Raw genomic sequence first — 21687 nt, forward strand, 5'->3', positions numbered from 1 at the left:
TTTAATGCATATTAAGATTATAATTGCTCAGTCATGAAAAATTACTCTTAAATATAATATTTTTTTTCAGAAACAGAAAAATTGTAGATTGATATGTTTGACAGAAGAGATTTAGTTTACAGAAGAACTAGAGTCGATAGGTATCGTATTATGTTGTTATTGTAAGTTATTTTTGAAATAATTTCTTCAAAGTAGTGATATACAATTATATGTTAGTTTGAGATGTCTATAGACTATGCTATCATTTATGGAAGTTTCGATTTTTTATGTATTATACTTTGTGGATTCTTAGTGACTATTTTATATATTAAAATTTTTTGAAAAATATTAATAAAGTCTGATCGTAGTTCCTAGCTTGGTTAATTCTAACCTATCAGGCCGAATCGTGACAAAAGTGATATCAGAGCAATTAAGTTAAATCAAAATCAAAAAGATCATTAGGTTGATTAAGTTAATTCATTACTAATATTAATGAAGTGTTCAATTAGGTTTAATTATAATTTTTTATGCTATTTAAAAAATGTGGATAATCAAGTGGAAGTAGTTAGAAATAATGTGATCGAAATTGATGCACCTCCACAAATTTCTATGAGGACATATATTTTTGCTGAGATAATGACTATAGTGACTCAGATGATTACGAAATCTCAGACACAGATCAGTTATAGTGGAGAAGGCCAGATGAAAAAGTACTTGAAATTATTTTAGGATATAAGACCATTTTCTTTTGGAGGAAGTCTGGTAAATTCTAAAAACTGACTGCTAAGAGTGGGAAAGACCTATAGATGGATTGTTTTGTCCTACAAAAAGGAGGGTTACTCTGGCCACAGTTGCATTAGGAGTAGAGATGGTGGCAAGAACAGTTGGAGAAGAAATATGGGGGTAGAGCTGGCCACATGATATAGTGGGATGAGTTTGTAAACACTTTTAGAGACTAATTTGTACCACTATAGCCAAAAGATAGATGCATCACAAATATATCTGGTTGGTACACGATAATTGCTCGATAACGCAATACAAGGTAGAATTCACTATGTTTTCAAGGTATGTGCCCTAGTTGATTCTAAATACAGAGAAGTGTCACCGATTTTTGTCTAAGCTGAGGGATATGATTAGACAACAATTGATTCCTCTAGGGATCGATGATTATTCTATTGTGGTGGAGAGGGATGAAGGATTGAGCTAATTTAGAAGCTACTCACATGAGGGACTTTCATAAGAGGAGAAATTCAGAGAAATTCATATTTCCTTAGGGAAATTAGTGCAGGTTATCCTTCCAATCAGAAAACAGAGGTGTTAATAAGGCCAAATCCAATAGCCATGACACCCGGTTTGAAGCCAAGAAGTGTGAGAAATGTAGGAGGCCTCACAAGGACGAGTGTCTTTCTAGATCCAACACTTTCTTTTAGTACCAACCAGGGCTTATGATAAGGAATTTCCCCAAATTAGGATAGAGGGCTCCAACAGATTTTAGTAGCAGTACACCACCCCAGAGAAGCTTTGGTAGACCAAGGCTGGCAAAATCTTTAGGATCAGTGTCAAATCCTAATCAGACCCAGCAAAATGTTCAGCCAATAGTTTATGCACTTTCAAAGCAAGAAGCTAAGAATTTTTCTGAAGTTATCACAGTTATGTTTTATATTTAAGAATTTTAACCAAGTGCATCTTTAATCATCATAAAATTCATATTATGTTATTCATAAAAAATTGTAAGAAGTTAAGAATATTAACAAGTCAACCTAAATATTTAATGGAATGGTTTAAATGATAGGTATCATCTATCTTCAAAATAGGCCAATAAGGTTATTGTTTGATTTGGAGCATCACAGTCTTTTATAGCTGAGGAATTGGTTGCAATTGATTATCATCTTAATGTCTATGATATTATCGGTTAGAATATTAAATGACACTTTTATGGAGGTTAATAGATCATGTGATGTGAAGTTAATAATTGATGGAAAGGATTTTGATGCACAACTTATTATGTAACCACCTCTGGTAGAGTTTGAGGTGATTTTAAACATGGATTGATTGTTTAAAAACTTTCTCACAATTGATTGCAATAAAGAGAATGTCAAAATATATGCACCTGAGGAGGCATAAGTTGAATTTTATGGTGATATAGAATTGGAATCTATGAAAATTACCTGTTTAAAGGCTTTCAAATTGTTAAATTGTGGAAATCAAGGCTTTGTTCCCCACATAAATTAATCTCTCAGGAAGTAAAGTCATTGAATTATATTCTAGTGGTAAGAGAATATCCATAAATTTTTCTTGATGATTTACCAAGGTGACGACCAGTGCAAGAGAATGACTTAACTTTAGAGCTTTTGCTAGGTTCTGAGCCTGTATCCAAGGTAGAATGGCAATTAAGGAGTTGTAGAGTTGAATAGTCAATTGCAAGAATTGCTAAATTAGGGCTTCATCAAACCTAGCAACTCACATTGGGGAGCTCAGGTATTATTCGTGAAAAGGTATATGAGCTTCATAAAGTGCATTGACAATGGGAAGTTAAATAAGCTTACAGTTAAAACCGAATATCCACTGTGGAGGATTAATGATTTTTTGATTAATTAGAAAGAGCTTCAGTATTTTCCAAATATTGATTTAAGGTCAAACTATCATCAATTGATGATTAAAGAGAAAGATAGTAAAGACAGCATTCAAGACCAGATAAGGGCACTGCAAATTTATGCGATGTCATTTAGACTGACTATTGCTCTAGCAGTTTTTATGGATCTAGTGAACACGATCATCAGACGATTTTTGGAAAATTTTGTGATTGTTTTTATAGAAGATATCATGATGTATTCTAGAGATGAAATCGATCATACAAATCATGTGCATGTTGTTCTACAAGGTTTGAAGGAGAACAGACTATATGTCAATTTTTAAAGGTGAATTATGGCTTACATGTGAGGCTTTTCTCGGACATATTATCAATGGAGATAACATATATGTGGATCAGAATAAAATCAATGTGATTGCAGATTGACCTAGACCTACTACTTTTACTGAGGTCAAGTGTTTTCTATGTCCGACAGATTATTATAGGTAGACAAGTTTTCACAGACTATTATATCAGAAAGAGGTGAAGTTTAAGTGATCACATAATTGTGAGCAGGCATTCAAAAAACTAAAAACTTGTTAATGTCTGCTCCAGTGTTGGTTATTCCTTCAGGTTCATATGGGTTGCAGATTCTCAGTGATGCATCTTTGAAAGGTTTGAGTTGTGTACTTATACAACATGGTAGAGTCATTGCCTATGCTTCAAGGAAATTTAAGAATCATGAAAGAAACTATCTCACACATAATTTGAGCTTACAACAGTTATGTTTGCACTATAGAAATGGATGCGCTATCCGTACAGAGTTTGATGTAAGGTATTTACTGATCTCCGAAGTTTAAAGTACATCTTCACACAGATAGAATTGAAGCCAAGATAGAGAAAATGGATGGAATTTATTAAAAAACTATGATTTGAATATTCAGTACTATCTAGGGAAGGCAAATGTGGTTGCAGATGCGCTGAGTAGGAAAACTTCAAGTAATTTGAACTGTTTATTTACTCGACAGAAATAATTACTTCGAGATTTAGCGAAGCTGAAGCTATCTGTAATTAATTATAGTGATGACATCATTATTCAATTAAATCGGTTGACTGTGCAACCAACTTTGAAAGGCATAATTGATGATTCATTAGCTAGAGCTAGCAGTGTTCAGAAAAATCAGGAACATATTAAGGCAAAAAAAATTGAAGAAGTATGTGTTAGATCAAGATGGTTTATTGAATTATAATGGCGGGTTTTATATTCCTGAGGTTAATAATTTGAGACGGGAAATTCTTGGGGAGGCACATTTATCTTGCTATACTATTCACCCAGAGAGTAATAAAATGTATCAGGATCTCAAGGAAATAGTTTAATGGACGGGATTGAAGAGTGTGGCAGAATTTATGGTTGTGTACTTCATGTGAGCTAGTGAAAACAGACCTGGAGAACATTTATAGCCTTTGTCGATTCCATAGTGAAAATGAGAGAAGATTTCTATGAACTTTGTGATTGGATTGCGTAGATCACATCATGGTTGTGATACTATTTGGGTAATTATTGGCAGATTGACTAAGTTTACTCATTTCTTGTCTATTAGGCAGATAAATCATGTTGACAAAATTAGCAAAATTTTATGTGGATCAAATTGTGAGATTGCAAGAAGTGTCAAAATCCATTGTCTTCAATAGAGATAATAAATTTACTTCTAGATTGTAGAAGAATATTCAGGGAGTTTTTGCACAAGATTGACTTTCAATACAACCATCCACCCTCAAACAGATGGTCAGCCAGAAAAGACTACTCAGACTTCGGAGAATCTATTAAGGTTATGTGTCCTTGATTTTGGTGGATGATAAGAATCACATATTCTTATAGTAGAATTTGCTTATAATAAAAACTATCAGACTAGCATTAGGATGCTCCATATGAAGTTTTACACCATTACGTTAGGCAGAAAAAGGTGAATGAGATCATTGGAACATACTTGGTTGATGATACAACTTGAAAGATTATACTGATCAGAGACAGTTAAGACAGTGCAGGATATGCAGAGGAAATATTATGATACAAAGCATAAAAAAATGGAGTTTGAAGATGGCGAATTTGCAAAGTCGGTCCTTTGGAGGGTGTGCAAAAAGATTTGGAAAGATCAAAAAATTGAGTCCCATATATGTAGATCTATATGAGATTGTGGAGAGAATTGGAAAAGTGACTTACCGGTTAGCTTTAACAGCTCACATGACATGATGTTTTTCACATTTCTTCACTTATAAAGTATATTGCAGATGAATCTAGTAGGGTGATAACAGACTCAATTGATATATAGTTTGTTTTGACTTATATTGAAGAGCCTAAAAGTATTATGGAATATGAAGTGAAGAAACTCCATCATAGAGATCCCATTTATGAAGATTTTATGGAAGCGTGGATTGAAGAATGATACTACCTGAGAGAAAATTATTGATATGCAAGAAAGATATCCAAAGCTTTTCATTTGAAATATATTTGCTTTCATGATTAGATTCAAATTTCGAGAATGAAATTTTTTTAAGGAGGAGATATTGATTATTAGAGTCGAAAGGGGGACCATTCGTTCGTAGCCTATAAAGAATGAATGAGAACGAGAAAAAGACTGAGAGCAGAAGAAATCAGAGAAGAAAGAAGGATAGGGTTGTTTCCAACCCTAGCTTACGACCTCGTTGAGGAGTCTCACATCTGGCATCATCATCATCTTAACTGGTACCGTGTTGTGTTGGTGTGCGTAAAGGCGAGTGGGTCGAGCGGCTCTGCATGCATACATGTGAGGACGTCGAGCTCTAAGTAGAAGAAGATAAGGAGAATCTATGCATTGCTATCGTGCGTGAAGGGAGAAGAAGAAGAAGAAGAAGAGTTGCGCTACGCTGGCTCGTATCGAGACTAGAGGAGGGAGGAGAAGGACAAAGAAAGGAAGACAAGGCACGCACGTGAGACTGAGTCGAGCCGCGACCGAAGGCAAATGAAGAAGAAGAGTAAACCTTGAGTGTGTGCTGGAAGGACAGTTAAGCCTCGCCGCAGGATGAAACTATCGTTCAACCTTCTGCGAACAGTCGAAGGATTATTAAGGTATATTAGGGTTTTTTTATTTAATTTATTTAATTAATTTAACATGTGTTATTGATATAATGTTAACAGAAAGTAGAATTAAATCGGGACTCAAAATATAAAAATTTCAGCTTGGAAGGAGAAGTTGGAGAGGTGACGCAAACTTCCTTTGCAATGGAAGAGGAAGAATCACATGCGTGAGAGGCAGAGCCAAAACTCTATTTGTGCGGTCAAAGAAAAAAGTGAGGGTATTATGATGTTAATTATTTGATTTGAAATAATTGTTTACTTACTAAATGCTAATAATGCGTTAACTTAATCAGATATTAAAGGTTGAAGATTAGAAGTAAATCAAATAGAATTGTAAGGGGGAAAAAGAAATGTTGCGCACAAGGAAACAAACCAAACATTCTAAGGTAAGGATTTATCACGCGTCATTTTTAATGAAATAATTTTTAAATTTTCATGAGTAGAACTACTAAGAATTTTTAGTTCAAACGTTGTTTGAAAGAAAATTACTTAAATAATTTAGATATATTTAAGTCTTTCTTTTAAAATGGTATTCTTATAATTATATGCATTTTTAACTAATATAGGTGATAGTCAATGAATTTAAGAAATAAACTCTTACAAAGGACTTTTAAGCAGGTCGGTAATTATTTTCTTGTATGTGTAAAAATTAAAGTTTTATTAATGAATAATGACATTATTGATTCATATATCTGATTTTATAATCTGAGACATATTGTGAATGACATAATTACTGAAATGAATGAAGTGAAAATTGCAATAGAAAAATGATTATTTTAATGACCTTAAATAAAAGTAATTAAAAGAAATGAAATGTGATGGCTTAAAAGAATTAAGATTACACCTTTATGGTACTAGCAAGAGATGTGATGTACTCGTACACGATAAAAGAAATAGAATTGGTAAACTTGTACCAAATTTTTTAGGATACCCACCGATACAATTTTGAAGATATCATAGGGTATGACGATAATCCTGATATAACATTCTAAAGTGAATAAAAATGATAAATGTTTAAATTGAAATGAGAATAAACAAATTTACAATAAAAACTTATAGTTTTATTAGGTAGTGAACTACATTCTTCTTTGTTATTCATGTATAGCACTTACATATGAATTTAATGCATATTAAGGTTATAATTACTCAGCCGTGAAAACTTATTGTTTGATTTAATGTTTTTTTTTCAAGAAAAGAAAAATTGTTGATTGATATGTTTGACAGGAGGGATTCAGTATATTGGCAGAGGACTATAGCTGATAAGTATCATGTTAGGATGCGATTAAATTTTTTTTTACATTGTTTTGTTCAGAGTAGTGATATAAACTTATATGTTGGTTTGAGATGTCTAAAGACTTACTTTTTCTGGATGTTTCAATTTTATTTGTATTATTTTTGTGGAATCTTAGTAGCTCTTTTATATATTGAAAATTTCTGAAAAATCTGTGAAAATTAAAATAAATATTAATATCATCCAACCGCAATTTCTGACTTGATTAATTCTAAACTATGAGGTCGGATCGTGATAAAATACTAGAGAAAAGAATGTGTACAGAAGACTAGGTTAGCAAATGAAAGTTTAAACTTATTATTTCTTAATTAAATTATTTTCTTTAGTAACACTTTTAATTTATTTGGATTCTAAATTGTTAAATATAGAAGATGAAAAAGAAAAATTTTTAATTTCAACGTTCTAATGTCCATTTCTGTCTTGGTACTTTCAAGCCCACGGATTAGGTCATGACAAATCGTGTCTTTCTGTTGTCCATCAAATGTTGAAACAAGTACTATGACTGTGAATATCAATAGTTTGCATTAGAGATAGAACATTAGATTTGACTTATGAACCGTTGATTTTCTTCAATATAGTCAATTTGTTTCATGAAGAAATGGTTGGCCAATTATAATGCACAAATGGTATGTCCATATAGGTTTTTTTAAGATGATTAACAAGGGCGCCCTAATTTGCAAACAATATATAAAATGTAAAACTTCGTGAACAAAGGCCACCTTGGCTCTCAAAAACACTTTCAAAATAATATAGCATAGTTATATTATAAAGATCTTACTGTAGTAATTTTGTTATTTGATTGATTATATTGTTACTTAAGCATTAGTTTGTGATTTACAAGGATTAATTATGGTAGAGTTTCTTTTTCTACTTTTCTCTAAGATAGATATAGTTTTGTATATTTGAGTTGAACTGATAAGTACACCGTAGCAAATACAGATGCGAGTAAATCAAACATATGACATTTTTTTTTCTCAAATAAAATGTTACTTCTAAAATGTAAACTCATCATTCAACCCTTTCATGTGAAAGGTAGGGTTGAGAAAAGAGAAAAATCAAAGAAATTTTGGAACCATATAGCATAAAAAAGTTTATCAACAAAAATCCATAATTTAGTTATGAGTACAACATTTGTTACATGTATCTTAAGTGCAAATACTTTGTAGCTACAATTAGAGTCGTACTCAAAACAATGTTGTACATCAGGAATTGAGTTATCATTCAAGGGAAACAATGAGAGAAGTAAAAATATGGCTAAATTATTTACTAAATGGCTACCATTTATACGAGTTCTTAAAGTGAAGGTTAAAAGATTATAGTGTTATATATATCAAAAAAATTCACATATTTTAAAAAAAAATGAAGAATAGATATCAAGAAATTAGTGAAAAATAACATAATTATAACATCTAAAGAGCACGCAAAAGGTTTATTCTTCCTTAATAGTAAATGCCCAAACATGGTCATAATTGAGGCACAATGTTGCATAAATAATATGACACTAATGATATATGGATAAATAAAAGATATATAAAAACTGATTCATTCATGCTTGCACAATAAGTCGTCCACATCTACTCTATCAGCCACACTAGAAAATTAAGAGATAATAAAGATTAACCAATAGTATGTATTTTCTTCATCAAATCCATCAAGCTTTTCAAGTCACCCATAATATTATGCAAGTTAACCACCGAATTTTTATAAATAATATACTACATCTTCTTAATTTGCAACAACTATATATATATATATATATAATAGACTGCATCTTAAGAAGACGAAAAATTAACTGGAAGGTAGCGGAGGAAGATGGTTTAGGAAAATGGTTCACGAAAAATAATATATATATATAGATGTTGCAAATTAAGAAGTTGCAGTCTATTATTTATAAAAATCCGATGGTTAACTTGCATAATATTATGGGTGACTTGAAAAGGTTGATAGATTTGAGGAAGAAAATACATACGATGACAAAAATAAGGAAAAGGGCAAAGGAAAAGAAACTAATAGAGTGACAACTTAAAAAAAACAAACATACGTTAAATTCTAATAATTGCAATATTTATTTCACAAATATTTATTTACATGTAACTACATTATTAATTGGGTGCATGATATTATTCTATTTTAAAAGTTGAATATCTTATAAAATTTGAAAATAAATGGTTCACTAGAAAATTTATCACCAGAAGAATACCAAGTTTACAACAGTTATTTTGGCAGGTAACAAATTATCCAACGAAAAATTAACTGGAAGGTAGTGTAGGAAAATCGATAAAAAATTTTGGGTGACCGCTCGCTGCAAATTCCTAATGACCAAACTAATAGAAATTCCAGTAAATTTTTAACCATATGATCCCTAGTTTATATCAAAAATTTCATCCATAGGGGATACTTCGGAGAGCTCTTTTCAACAAATTTTAGTTAATCAAAAATCATATACGGCAAGTTTTTTTTATCTAGGAATAAACTTCCACCAAAAATGATAACTTTTTTCAAAAATAATCTACAAAAATGAGTTAATTTCCAGATCAAGGTAGAAGGTTGAAAACTCGAACTATCCAAAGAGTGTAATTCTTTTTCCAAAGGAAAACAATAAGATTGATGATGGCCCTTTCTCTTACAAAATCGATAGCTCTGGTGAGTTTTGAGACTTGTTGCATGTCGGAAGATTTACGACAGTAGAATCATAATTTAACGTCTTCACGTTATACGAAAAGTTATCACACAAATAATAGAAAAGTAGTAAGAGGAAGCGCTGAGATTTTTTAATTGGAAAAACCCTGAAAAGAGAAAAAATCACAAGGTCTAACCCAGTCTAAGTAATTCACCATATGATTGTAAGTACCTAAGTCTACTCTTCCCCTGAATTAAAAAAAAAGAATTACTATAATGATAATTACATTGCCATAATTGGGCTACAACAAACATGATTGATCACGAAGGTTGTAGTAAGTTGCGACAATAGTGACAGTTGGAACATAGAGGCCGTGGGCAGTGGTTGCAATAGTGTCAGTTGACCATAGAGACTGGTGACTACAAGAGTGTCAGTTGGTCAGCTAAGCCATAATTAATACTTTAAAGAGTGTTGGTCGGTCACAAAAACCGTAGTGGGAAGTTGCAGTAGTAACTCGTCATATAAGCCTTAGTTGGTAGCTACAAAAGCATCAGTCAACCATAAAAATCATAGAGGAAAATTGTCGTAGTAACCACATAGATAATAATTAGTCACATAGGTCACAATGATGGTTATAGCAGCATTTAACCACATAGGTCATAGTCGTAGTTGGTAGTTGTAGTAGCCTCAATTAGCCACAGAAGTCCTAGTTGAAAGTTGCAGCATCAATTAGCCATAATTAGGCTAGCTGTTCAACCATGTTTGTTGTAGTATCAATTATGATAGTAAGTACATAAATCTATTCTTCTCCTGAATTGAAAAAAAATAAAATTAAAATAATGATAATTACATAGCCATAATTGGGCTTACAATAACCATGGTTAATCTTGAATGTTGTAGTAGGTTAGCAGTTGACCATAAAGGCTATGTGCAGTGGTTGCAATAGTGTCAGTTGACTATAGAGACTGTAGTTGGTGACTGTCATAGTATCCGTTGGTCACCTAGGCCGTAATTGGTAGTTGAAAAAGCGTACTTGGTCATAAAAAGCCATAATGGGAAGCAGCAGTAGTAATTGATCATATAGGTCTTAGTTGATAGCTACAAGAACCTCAATGAACCATAAAAGTCATACTGGAAAAATGTCTTAGTAACTGACCACATAGGAAATAGTTACTCACAAAGGCCATAATTAAATGTTGTAATAGCATTTAACCACATAGGACATAATTTGTCACATATGTCGTAGTTCGTAGCTGCAGTAGCGTTAGTTAGCCACAAAGTTATAGTTGAAAGTTGCGGTACCAGTTAGTCATAATTGAGCTAACTGAGCAACATGTTTTTTGCAATATCAATTATGATTGTAAGTATATAAATCTACTCTTCTCCTAAATTGGGAAAAATAGAATTACAATAATGATAATTACATAGTAATAATTAGGCTACAACAAACATAACTAATCATGAAGACTATAGTAGGTTGCTACAATAGTGGCAATTGAACAAAAACGACGTGAGCGATGGCTATAATAGTGTCACTTGACTATAGAGGATGTTGTTGGTGGCTGCAATAGTGTCAGTTGGGCACCTAGGTCGTAATTGGTAGTTGAAAGGGTGTCAGTCGATCACAAAGTCCGTAGTGGGAAGTTGTGGTGCTAACTGGTCATATAGGCATTAGTTAGTAGCTAAAAAAACATCAGCCAACCATGAAAATGATAGTGGAAAATTATCCTAATAACTGACTACATAGGCAATAGTTAGCCACATAAGTCATAATTGATAATTGTAGTAGTATTTAATCACATAGGTTATAGTTGGTCACATATGTTGTAGATTGTAGCTACAGTAACGTTAATTAGCCACAAAAGTCATATTTCAAAGTTGAAATATCAACTAGCCATAATTGGGCTAACTGGTCAATCATGTTTGTTGCAGTATCAGATATGTTTGTAAATATATAGGTCTACTATTCTTCTGAATTAGAAAAATTAGAATTACAATAGTAATAAAAACATAGTCATAATTGGGTTACAACAAACATGGTTAATCATGAAGGTTGTAGTAGGTTCCAACAATAGTGGCAGTTGAACATAAAGGTCGTGGGCGATAGCTATAATAATGTTAGTTCACCATAGAGACTATAGTTGGTGGTTGCAATAGTGTCAGTTGACCACCTATGCCATAATTGGTAATTGAAAGGGCATTAGTCGGTCACAAAGGTCGTAGTGTGAAGCTGCAGTAGTAACTGGCAAGGTCAATTCGGGTTGCGTGACATTAGTCAAGGACGACCGCGCTGGCTGAAGTGGGTCAGTGAAAGTTGCGGAAGAGTGTGCGTGCGCACTCAAGGGCAGTTTTTGAAGCAAAAAAAATTTGAAATTTTTTGTTATTAGAGCCAAAAATTTATTTTTTTGCCTATAAATATACCCAATAGAAAGGGGAGAAAGCACACTCCTCGTATGACTGAAATGTCTCCTGAGCCATTGTTGTCCCCCACTTAGGCTACTGTTGTCTTTTCTTTCAGGTTATTGTTAATCAACTCGAAGTCCATTTTAGGTTGTTGCCTTACTTTCTATGTTATTGTTGCCTCCCCTTCTAGGCTATATGGTGTTGGAGTTCCTTTTAGATTATTATTGCCTCCCCCTTCTGAGTTGTTGTTCACCCAACTCAAAGTCCATTTTAGGTTGTTTGCTTACTTTCTATGTTGTTGTTGCCTCCCCTTCTAGGCTATTGTTACCCAATGGCGTTGGAGTTCCTTTTAGATTATTATTGCCTCCCCCTTTTGAGTTGTTGTTACCCTATCTCCTAGGCTGGTGTTGTCCAATTTTCTGAGCAATTATTGCCTCCTCTCCCATGTTTTCGTTGCCCTACCTGTCCCATTTCCTGAGCTAGTGTTTCCCTATCTCCTAATCTGATGTCTTCAAAATGTTGATTCCTTAACAATCTAATCCCAGGAGAACACAAAACATTTATAAGTAGTGGCAAGAATCCAATACATTCCAATTAAATATTATCCCCCTATAAAAGCATAAAAGCGTTGAATTCTTTTGCGGGTTATGCATTATGAGATTATTTAGCTTCTTGAGTAAGAACCTCTAAGACGTATGGCCCCTTGACATCTTTTTAAGTATACATGTACCCTCTAAGACTCATAGCCCTCTAAGATTTTTAATTATACTTACACCTTTTCAAATGAGTGCATCACAAATTTATTATATGATGGTCTCCTAATGATCAATATGTTCATAAAGATCATACGTCCCATAATAATCAATGTTTAGAAGCTTGAACCCCATTGAACCCTTTTGAAACATGGCGTTGAAAGATGATCTCAGTCGATGGAGAAAACTTTTGAAATTTATGTTGAACAGAGAAATGACTTATATGCATTAAAGGAAACTCTTCTTATACTAAATGTCATAACTTGTCACAGATGCCATGAGGTCGAGCCAGATTCTCCATCTGTAGTAGAAGTTTGATGCTGGGCTTAAATATATTGGATGGACGTGTAGAGCTAGAACTGTCCTGAAGTTCAGTTTACTGAAAAGGAACTTCGGTTTGTGGAGGGGGAACTAATTGTGTACCTCTAATATGTGAATTTTGAGGTAATTGTGACCCTCTAATATGTACTACCATCGGTTATCGCGCCTTGCGTAAAAGTTAGAGGATCTCATTTTAAGACTCATCCATTCTTCGTACAAGTTCATCAAAGGGTGCAAAGAAGGTTACTTGCCCATCAGGGTGATGTGTATCATTATAAAACGAAGTCGAGGCTTGGCATACTGGACTTCAGACATGAACTCAAAGGGACTTGGTTTCCCACAGATGTCGTCAAGCTGTTATCGACGGATCTTCAATACACTGTGTTTAGATACATCCATGCATACTATTTGGGATATGTCCTTAACCCGGTGCTCGAAATACTTCACTATCCCATGCTCGAGATACTTCACAACCCCATATTCAGGATGTTTCGATGCACCATATTCGGGATAATTCATAAGCAAATAGAGTTCACCAATGACAATATGCAAGGGGCAGCCTACGGGCAGTAATCTACTTTGATCAACGGCTACAGAGGCCGGAAATTATCGTCCGATATCAGTCAAAAACAACATAGAAATTTGACTCCTCCCACCTTCAAGTGAAGAGAGTCAATCAATTTATAGCCTCTAAAGAAAGAACATTTTGATCATTCTATGAATAACTTCCTTAACCACATAATTGAATGACCAATACTGACCCCCCTTGATCATAAAAGAGTATCTCAATTATTTGAGGGCCTTAATGGCCTCAGAATTAAGCAAGTTTAAGCTCGTTGGATTCTTCTCGTCGAGGCTTTCGTTTTATTAGAAGTCGAATTCGAAGTTTATTTGACCCTTCAATTAATAATCTGAAGCCTTCAAATACATTTTAATAGCATGAGCTGGACTTAATTGGACTCGAATTGAACCAATTTTGATATCATTGGGTTCATCTTGTCGAGACAGCTAATTTGATCAAAAACTTGCCGAAATTTGGGCCCTAGAAGATCTTGAATGTGAATTATGAATATTTATTACTCAAAAAAATATCGAGATTTATGTTAGATGATAAAAATTTGTTGAAGATGCATCAAGAATATTATTAGATGCATGGCCATATCAAAGAATAATACTCGAAACTATACCCTAAACTCTTGTCTAAAAAATAGGAATAAAAAAGATATGAAAAAGCAATTGTTGGGTGATGTACAACACCACACTAGGTTCAGTGCATAAGACAGACTTGTCTCCATTTTTAAGGTAATGCTAAAGGTGATCGTAGCGGGGGCCATCCTCTAGTATGGACTTGCAAGAGGAGATATTCACCATAAAAATATAAATTAAACAAGATGTGATCAGCACCAACCTCGATATCATCAACCAAAATAGCCTCATTTCTATAGAAAGAGAAGTTGTATATATGTCAGATTCAAAAGGGGGAAAAAGAAGAAGATTGGTTGCCAATATCGCTTAAAATTTGCAAGCAACAATGATTGCATAAATGAGAAGATATGTGAGGTGGTTTCAATAGACAACTACCAAGTCCTCTTCAGTAGCTCATATCTTCATTATAGGTATGCAATAATGCATTGATAACCTTATTAATGGCATGATAATGATACATATAGTAACAACAAGATAAGCATGTAAACTCATGAATGCAATCTAAAAATTCCTATTGATATTGCCTCACCCTATTAAAGGAGGAAGGATGAATCATATGTTATCTACCTTAGGCAAAGAAGAAATGCAAATGAACTCACTGCAAAAGAAGACATTTAACCCTCCTCTAACACATCATTATCAAATGTGTTAATGTATCGAAACTAGGTCATCAATATTAATACCATCAAAGTGATGGCATGAAGACCATTGGACAATCAAATAGAAGACTGAAATTATCTAGAGCATGAAGTAGCACTCAATGTACCATTTAATGATTGATAGATCAATAAAAAACCTCCAAAAAAAATTCTCAAAACCATTTCAAATTCATTTTAGCATTTATTGTAAGCATAAACAATATTTTTAAGTGGTTAGCCTAATCAAGAAAGCATCTCATCAACTTAAAAAGTTAAATGTAATAGGATGCCTCTTTACACCCTCTATTTCTAGAAAAAAAATGAAGCAATTGAAAATTGGAGAGTTAAGGAGAGTGTGAACTAAAGTGGGACTAACGTTAGGCCAAATTCAATAGCAGTTGAACACATTTTCAAACAAACCTTAAGTCTATGACTAATGGGCCAGCCACTTGGTATTTATATACCAACATATTGGCTTAACTATTCAATATAAAACTAAACCTATTACTCATACGCCCTAATAATGTCCCCTCACATGAAAAATATTTACATCGGCCATCCTTCCCCTCACTTACCCTTAAATAAAAAAATTTCAATGCCATCAAATATCATACACCAAGAATTCATTCAGTAATATAGTAACAAACAATGGAGTCACCTGTTCTTAAACTTTGCTCTACCATGATATAAGGAGAGCATAATACATAGAAGCAACAAACCGTAGGAACCACTTTTTCACAATCAAACCATATGTGTTTAGCATTGATTTTTAAGGAGTGTGTCAACCAAAGAATGATTGAAGAACAACAAGAAATAGCAGTGCTTAAACTTGCATTTCAACCCAAAAGCATATTCCTATTGATAATAGCAAACTCTTGGTATTTCTATACTAATATTTTTCAACAACTGAATATAGAATAAAACCAAAATTTCCAAATATCGTAACAGAGAAAAAAACATTCGTATACTAAAATAATAGTGGCAAATGCATCTTTTTAACACAATTACAAAATTTTGTTTCAAGTGCACATGTCACAAAAATAATAATAGTACCAAACTATCAAAAAAAGCAAACAACTATGTTTTTGCAACCAAAGGTTTGGAGAAAATATTAAAATGCCTACTTGATTTAGATGATTTTCTAAGCAAAATCATTTGAGAAAAAACAATTGTAGATAATTAACCAAAATTTTGATACTACCGCAAAAATTTTGTCCCAAAAATGCATTATCCAACCACTGTCTTATTTTTTAATATTTGTTGTAGGTTGTCTCTATTGAATATAATAAATGTGATTCTTGCAAATCATACTTTATTATGACGATAGAACTGACCATGGTAACCATAAACACTTACTAAACGATTGGTTATAATGTCTAAAATGCATATGTCTATTTGCAATGGCTTTTAGTTTGGTAAAGCCCTTTTTTTAATATTAGCTAACTAGGTCGATAGGTCCATAGCCTATTTTCTTGATTTCAAGGTAGCATAGTAAAAGCGAGTATATATATAGCTTAAAAAAATATAAAAAATGATAGATGAGTCGACAATGTATTTAGTAAAAATGACTATATATATGAGTATATTGATGTGAATGCACATGGAACTGTTAGCATAGAATTGCATTGTTTATTATTTCACAAAAAATAATTATATCACTTAATATTATGCTAACCTGATGAGTTATTAATATTGTTGTTATAAAGTTAATCTTACCTCTTTTATTATTCACATCAATGCCTCATTATTTAAACTTTAAAAAAGAGCATTCACATACATGCCACACAATTCTTATGAATCTACGTATCTAACACAAAAACTTACAAAAATACATCCATATTACTTAAAATATATAATATCACGTCAAAAATACAACTACTACTTATTTTTTAAAAGTGAAATATACATTTTCAAGCGTAAGTTTATAGCAACAAAGTGTTATAAATACAATTATGTAAGGTTAGGAGTTAGATATATAAATACAAATGAATTGTGTGGTAAGTATGAAAACTTCCTTTAACAAATAAGATTTATTTTTTATTAAGTTTAAACTGTCCAATTCATTCATTGTAATTTTTTTTTCTCATAACAGGTTCTATCAAGTTGTTTGATGAACTCTCAATACATGATCAGACTTCCAACAATAGAATCCCATTATATATTTTTGAGATTATGAAATTCTACTTGTATTTTTGATTGGGTATGAGTAGTATTTGCAATTTTGCATGTCATAGTCAGTAGTTCTTTCTCTCATTATTGTTATTAGTTCTTTGTTGAACTCTTATTATGGAATATGGACTTTATTTATGTAATCAATTATTATTTATTTTTCTTCCTTTACAATTGCATGTACTACTTATTAGTAATTATCACTTGTATACAAAACTTTTGAGTACAATCAGGTTTAATCAATCGTGAATTTTGAACTTTATTTAGATACTAGAAGTAATTGTCAGGGTATGCCTTCCCCAAAACCTAAGGTGCGAAAAGAAATGTGTTGTAGATAATTCTAACAATGCAGAACTTTGAAAAATGAAACCAAATTAAAATCACAAATTTAAAACCATAGCCTGTGTAACAAATCTCAATGTTTCAGAGATTGATTTAAGCAGCAATTCGAAGCAGACTTTGCACCAAGAAACCCATTAGCATAAGAATAGCAGAGAGTAAGACCCAGATTTCCCATCCAAAATTCTTAACACAAAGAGCGTAAAAGAACAGTTTTTAAAAGTAAATAAAGCAAAGAAACATAAAATTCGAAAAACAATTCAGTAACAATCCTGCCACATGGAAACAAAACCTCGACTAGAAAAATAAAATAAACCATGAGACCCACTTTCAAAACTCAAAACTCAAAACTCGGGATTATAAGAATTGGGGGCAAGAAACAAAAAGTAAATTTCCTTTCAAGAACCAATAAATAAGAAACGCACTTGCTCAACATGTCTTCCAATGTCCCCTGCTCCTCCGCTGTCCAATACACCGTCAGCCCTGGGTCGTGTTTCAGCGCTTGCGATGACGCCGCCGCCGCCGTCGCCGTCGCTGCAGCGCCGTTGCTAGTCCTTACTCCACTGGAGGCCGTGTCACCCCCAGCTCCCCCACCTCCTCCCTGCTGCGACGAAGAGCCTCCATGGTTCCCATCTTCTTTACCCGACAGATTCACATTTGTGCCCATTTGCGCTGAAAAACCCACCTCCCGAGTCCTCAAAAGCCATACACCTCTAACGCCAGCACCAAATTTCCTCCCCTCATGAAAGGCAGAGATAGTAAGACACAAGGAGGGCAGGGAGTTCGCAGCAAATGACAACAATTGCTGGATTTCTCGATCCGCGGTAGAGGGAAAGCGTAAACCAGAGCGAGCCAAGCGATGTGAGCACCAAGAGAGGAGACACTAATAACTAAAATAAGTGCAAAGGATTCGTCTTCGTCTTCCTCCCGACTCCTTGCGCTTCCCTTGTCGTTCGTCTCACCGGGAACACCGAAAAAGAAACGGGAGGAAACGTAGATAGCGCTTCCACCATTTTATTCAGTTCTTTTCCTCCTTTTTTTTCTTTATTTTTTTTATTTTCTTAATTATTTTTACGGTAGTTTTACATACAAACCACTCAATTCTTTTTAATTTGCATATCCAACGCCTAATCGCAATTTTTACATAGGTACCACCTTCCAAATCCCTTTGCATGAGTGGTATATGACTAAGGGCCCGTTTGGGGCAGCTTATAAGTGCGGGCGGCATTTTGAGAACGCCGCAGTACTGTTTGGATAGAGCGTTTCGTCAGATTATCTAAAAACTGAGTTTTGTATTTCTGAAGCACGCGGCCCGCGGGGGTCACCCCGCGCCGCAGTACTATTTGGATAGAGCGTTTCGTCAGATTATTCTGAAGCACGCGGCCCGCGGGGGTCACCCCGCGGTCCGTGTTTTCGTTCGCATTATTACGCATGTGCCCTGCTCGCAGCGGAGGATCTCGTTCGCATCTCCAGCCTCGCAACCCCACTTCACTGTCGTTCCTTCCATCCAAACACTCATTTGTGAAGCAAGTGGGACTGTGAGAGCCATCAAGCCTTCGAGATACACAGAATAGCGCCAGAAGAAGAAGAGCCATCAAGCCTTCGAGATCCGCTCATGGTGCCTGCTACCTAGGGCAAGCCAAGTGATCCATCTTCAGTTCACTCCACACGGCAAGCTCTACCCTAGTTAAAGACCACGTTCTTTCCTTCTCTTCCAGGTAAAGGCCTCGTCAATTTCAAAGCCCAGCTACTTCCAACTTCAAAATCGCATGAAGGGAAGAAACCCACTATTGTTCTACTCGCTTCTCTTTGGTTTGGAGCCGTGCAGTGAATGGGCAGTGGAGGGTTTTTCCTTGTCGTACAACTTTTTTCTGTTTGAGGAGAGCAGGAAGGAGATGAGAAAAGGATGAGATACAAAAATTCCAGTGGAAAAAGAAGGACATCCGAACCATTTGTTGTTTCACGAAGCCCCTTGTATGCATCGCAATGTGTATTTTACCCTTTAGAAGTCAAAATGGTGGCATTTTAGATGTGATACGAAAGATTTGGGTGTTAGAAATGTAAAAGTCATAGGATAGGTGTTAGATATCTACATAGGAATTGGATGGTATATATGTAAATGCTTCTCAAGAAGTGTGACAAACTGGATTACTTGTAATCATACTTGATAGTACCATGATATTTTATTTGTCCCAGCATGCATTTATGTGGATATTGCGTATATTTGGAGATAAAAGTTGTTCAGATAATGCAAAAAGTGCTTCTATTGCCTAAAATTTTTGCGCATTTTTGTTGTCTTCTTCGTTCTTGTTCATCATTCTAAATTAGCTGAGGGGTGGACATTACTACTTTTACGTGCCAACTTTTTCATTTAACTAAAAAATTTTACAAATAAGTTGTTTACAAAACGCACTAACCAAACAGTTAAACAACTTATTCAAAACAGGGGCAGAATGGTCAATTTTACAGAATCAGCTGTTTTCCAGATAGACGCACTAACCAAACAACCAGACAGGTTATCCGGATCAGCTGATCATCAGCAGATTATCAGGATCAGCTGCTTATCAGCAGAAGCTGGATAAACTGCAGCTGCCCCAAACAACCCTAACTCTTGATATTAAAGATTTGGGTGACAGATTTAGGGTCTGCTTGGCGCAGTTGTTGGTTATTTAAGCAGATTATTCTGATAATCTGATAATCTGCAGATTGTTAGAATAATCTATCTTGTTGTTTGGGGCAGCTTATTCAAGATAGCTTATTGGTGGTTAAATGACATTCGTGCCCCTATCTGATAAAACTGTTTGGGGCAGCTTATTCACAACATAACTGTATGAGTGAAGAAATAAATAAAATAGAACTCAAAAAACATTGCAAATCAGTTCAACAAATGTAACATAAAGTCCTCAAATTATTGTGAGTATCATAACAAATAAAATAAACATAAATACAAGTACAACTACAATAAAAAATATTAAAATATTTAATTTCAGACTCTGGTTACGTCTGTCCTCGACTGCACCGGTCCTCATCTGCACTATTAATACTACTAATAACAAACTAATAATACTTACTTTGTAATACGACATGTAATAAATCTCAGGCCAAACCGAGCCCAGGAAAAGGGCAAAAACAGTATAGAACTTTCAACTGAAATCCAGTCCTCTAGGGGCCAAAACCGAGCCCACCAAATGGAGAAAGACAGTACATAACTTTCAGCATTTATTTGGAGAGGAATAAGAATAATAAAGCTCAAGAATGAAGTCCTAAATCATCACTTCATTCAACATGTGATTCGAATAAGTAAATAACAGAAAATATGGCAACCAAGATAATTTTCCAACATAAACATTGCATTTCACTCATATGTTTCAGCTCCCCAATTCTATAACCATTCTCATTCGTAACAATAAACTCATTAAAATCATTCAGTGCATGCATGTTGCCATAGTTTAAACAATTGTAACTAGTTTGCATCTGAAGGTATATAATTGACTAATGATCATGAATGTTTTTTATAACATTCCTCAATCTTCAACTTTGTGTTGTACTTGAGCACATGATTTATTCAACCATGTAGAAATAATATAACAAACCATGGTTAAATGTATCATAAGCCATTTTCGCAGCTGCATATAAAAATTAGAACTACGAATCTTCATCCCAAACAACTTGATCGATAAATCAAGGTCGTTTAATTAGACGGGTTCTTCTAATTGAGAATGTGACCTTATAGTTCTGAATTCAAATATAAATCAGAACTATACTATAAATCAAGGTAAATCAAGGTCGTTTATTAGACTGTGAGAAAGTTTCTGTTATTAGAAGATTACATTCAACACGGTAAACTAAAAGATTGGAAATGAAAATCGAGAATACAGATCTAAGGAAGAAGAAAAATTATGATGAATTTAAAAAATTAAATTGAATAATCAAGAAAAATCTTTGCTATAGAGGGTAAGAGGACCTCCATGCTTTCAGTCATTTACCAGAGAAAAAAGGATAGACCAGGTAACAATAAGGAAGAAATCATATACCTTTTTCATTTTATATGTAAGTTATGCAATAAATGAAATACTCAGAGCCAATACCTCCAAGCAAAGAACACATGCCACAAAACAGATGCCCGAAATTTTAAAGCCACTTTTCAAATATCTGAGATGCCTGAAAATATCTCAGATAAAATCTCAAATATCCACACTTCTAAATAGAAACACAAATCCAACAATCAAGTTTCCAGGATCACGGCTAGCAACACAAATCCAATAGCCAGGTAAAATGCCAACCT

General features: G+C 33.9%; 1 protein-coding gene across 1 annotated transcript in view; it reads right to left on the reverse strand.

The window, feature by feature from the left end:
- The window catches only part of LOC110038950, a 42925-nt gene extending 24527 nt beyond the window's left edge, over positions 1-18398 (reverse strand). The window contains exon 1 of the mRNA XM_020743884.1: positions 17828-18398. Within this exon, the coding sequence (XP_020599543.1) occupies positions 17828-18069 (242 nt within the window). The 5' untranslated portion in view covers positions 18070-18398. The remainder of the gene's footprint in view (positions 1-17827) is intronic.
- Positions 18399-21687: the final 3289 nt, after the last annotated feature.

The sequence above is a fragment of the Phalaenopsis equestris genome, unplaced genomic scaffold, assembly GCF_001263595.1.
Source record: "Phalaenopsis equestris unplaced genomic scaffold, ASM126359v1 Scaffold234465, whole genome shotgun sequence".
Taxonomy (NCBI): domain Eukaryota; kingdom Viridiplantae; phylum Streptophyta; class Magnoliopsida; order Asparagales; family Orchidaceae; genus Phalaenopsis; species Phalaenopsis equestris.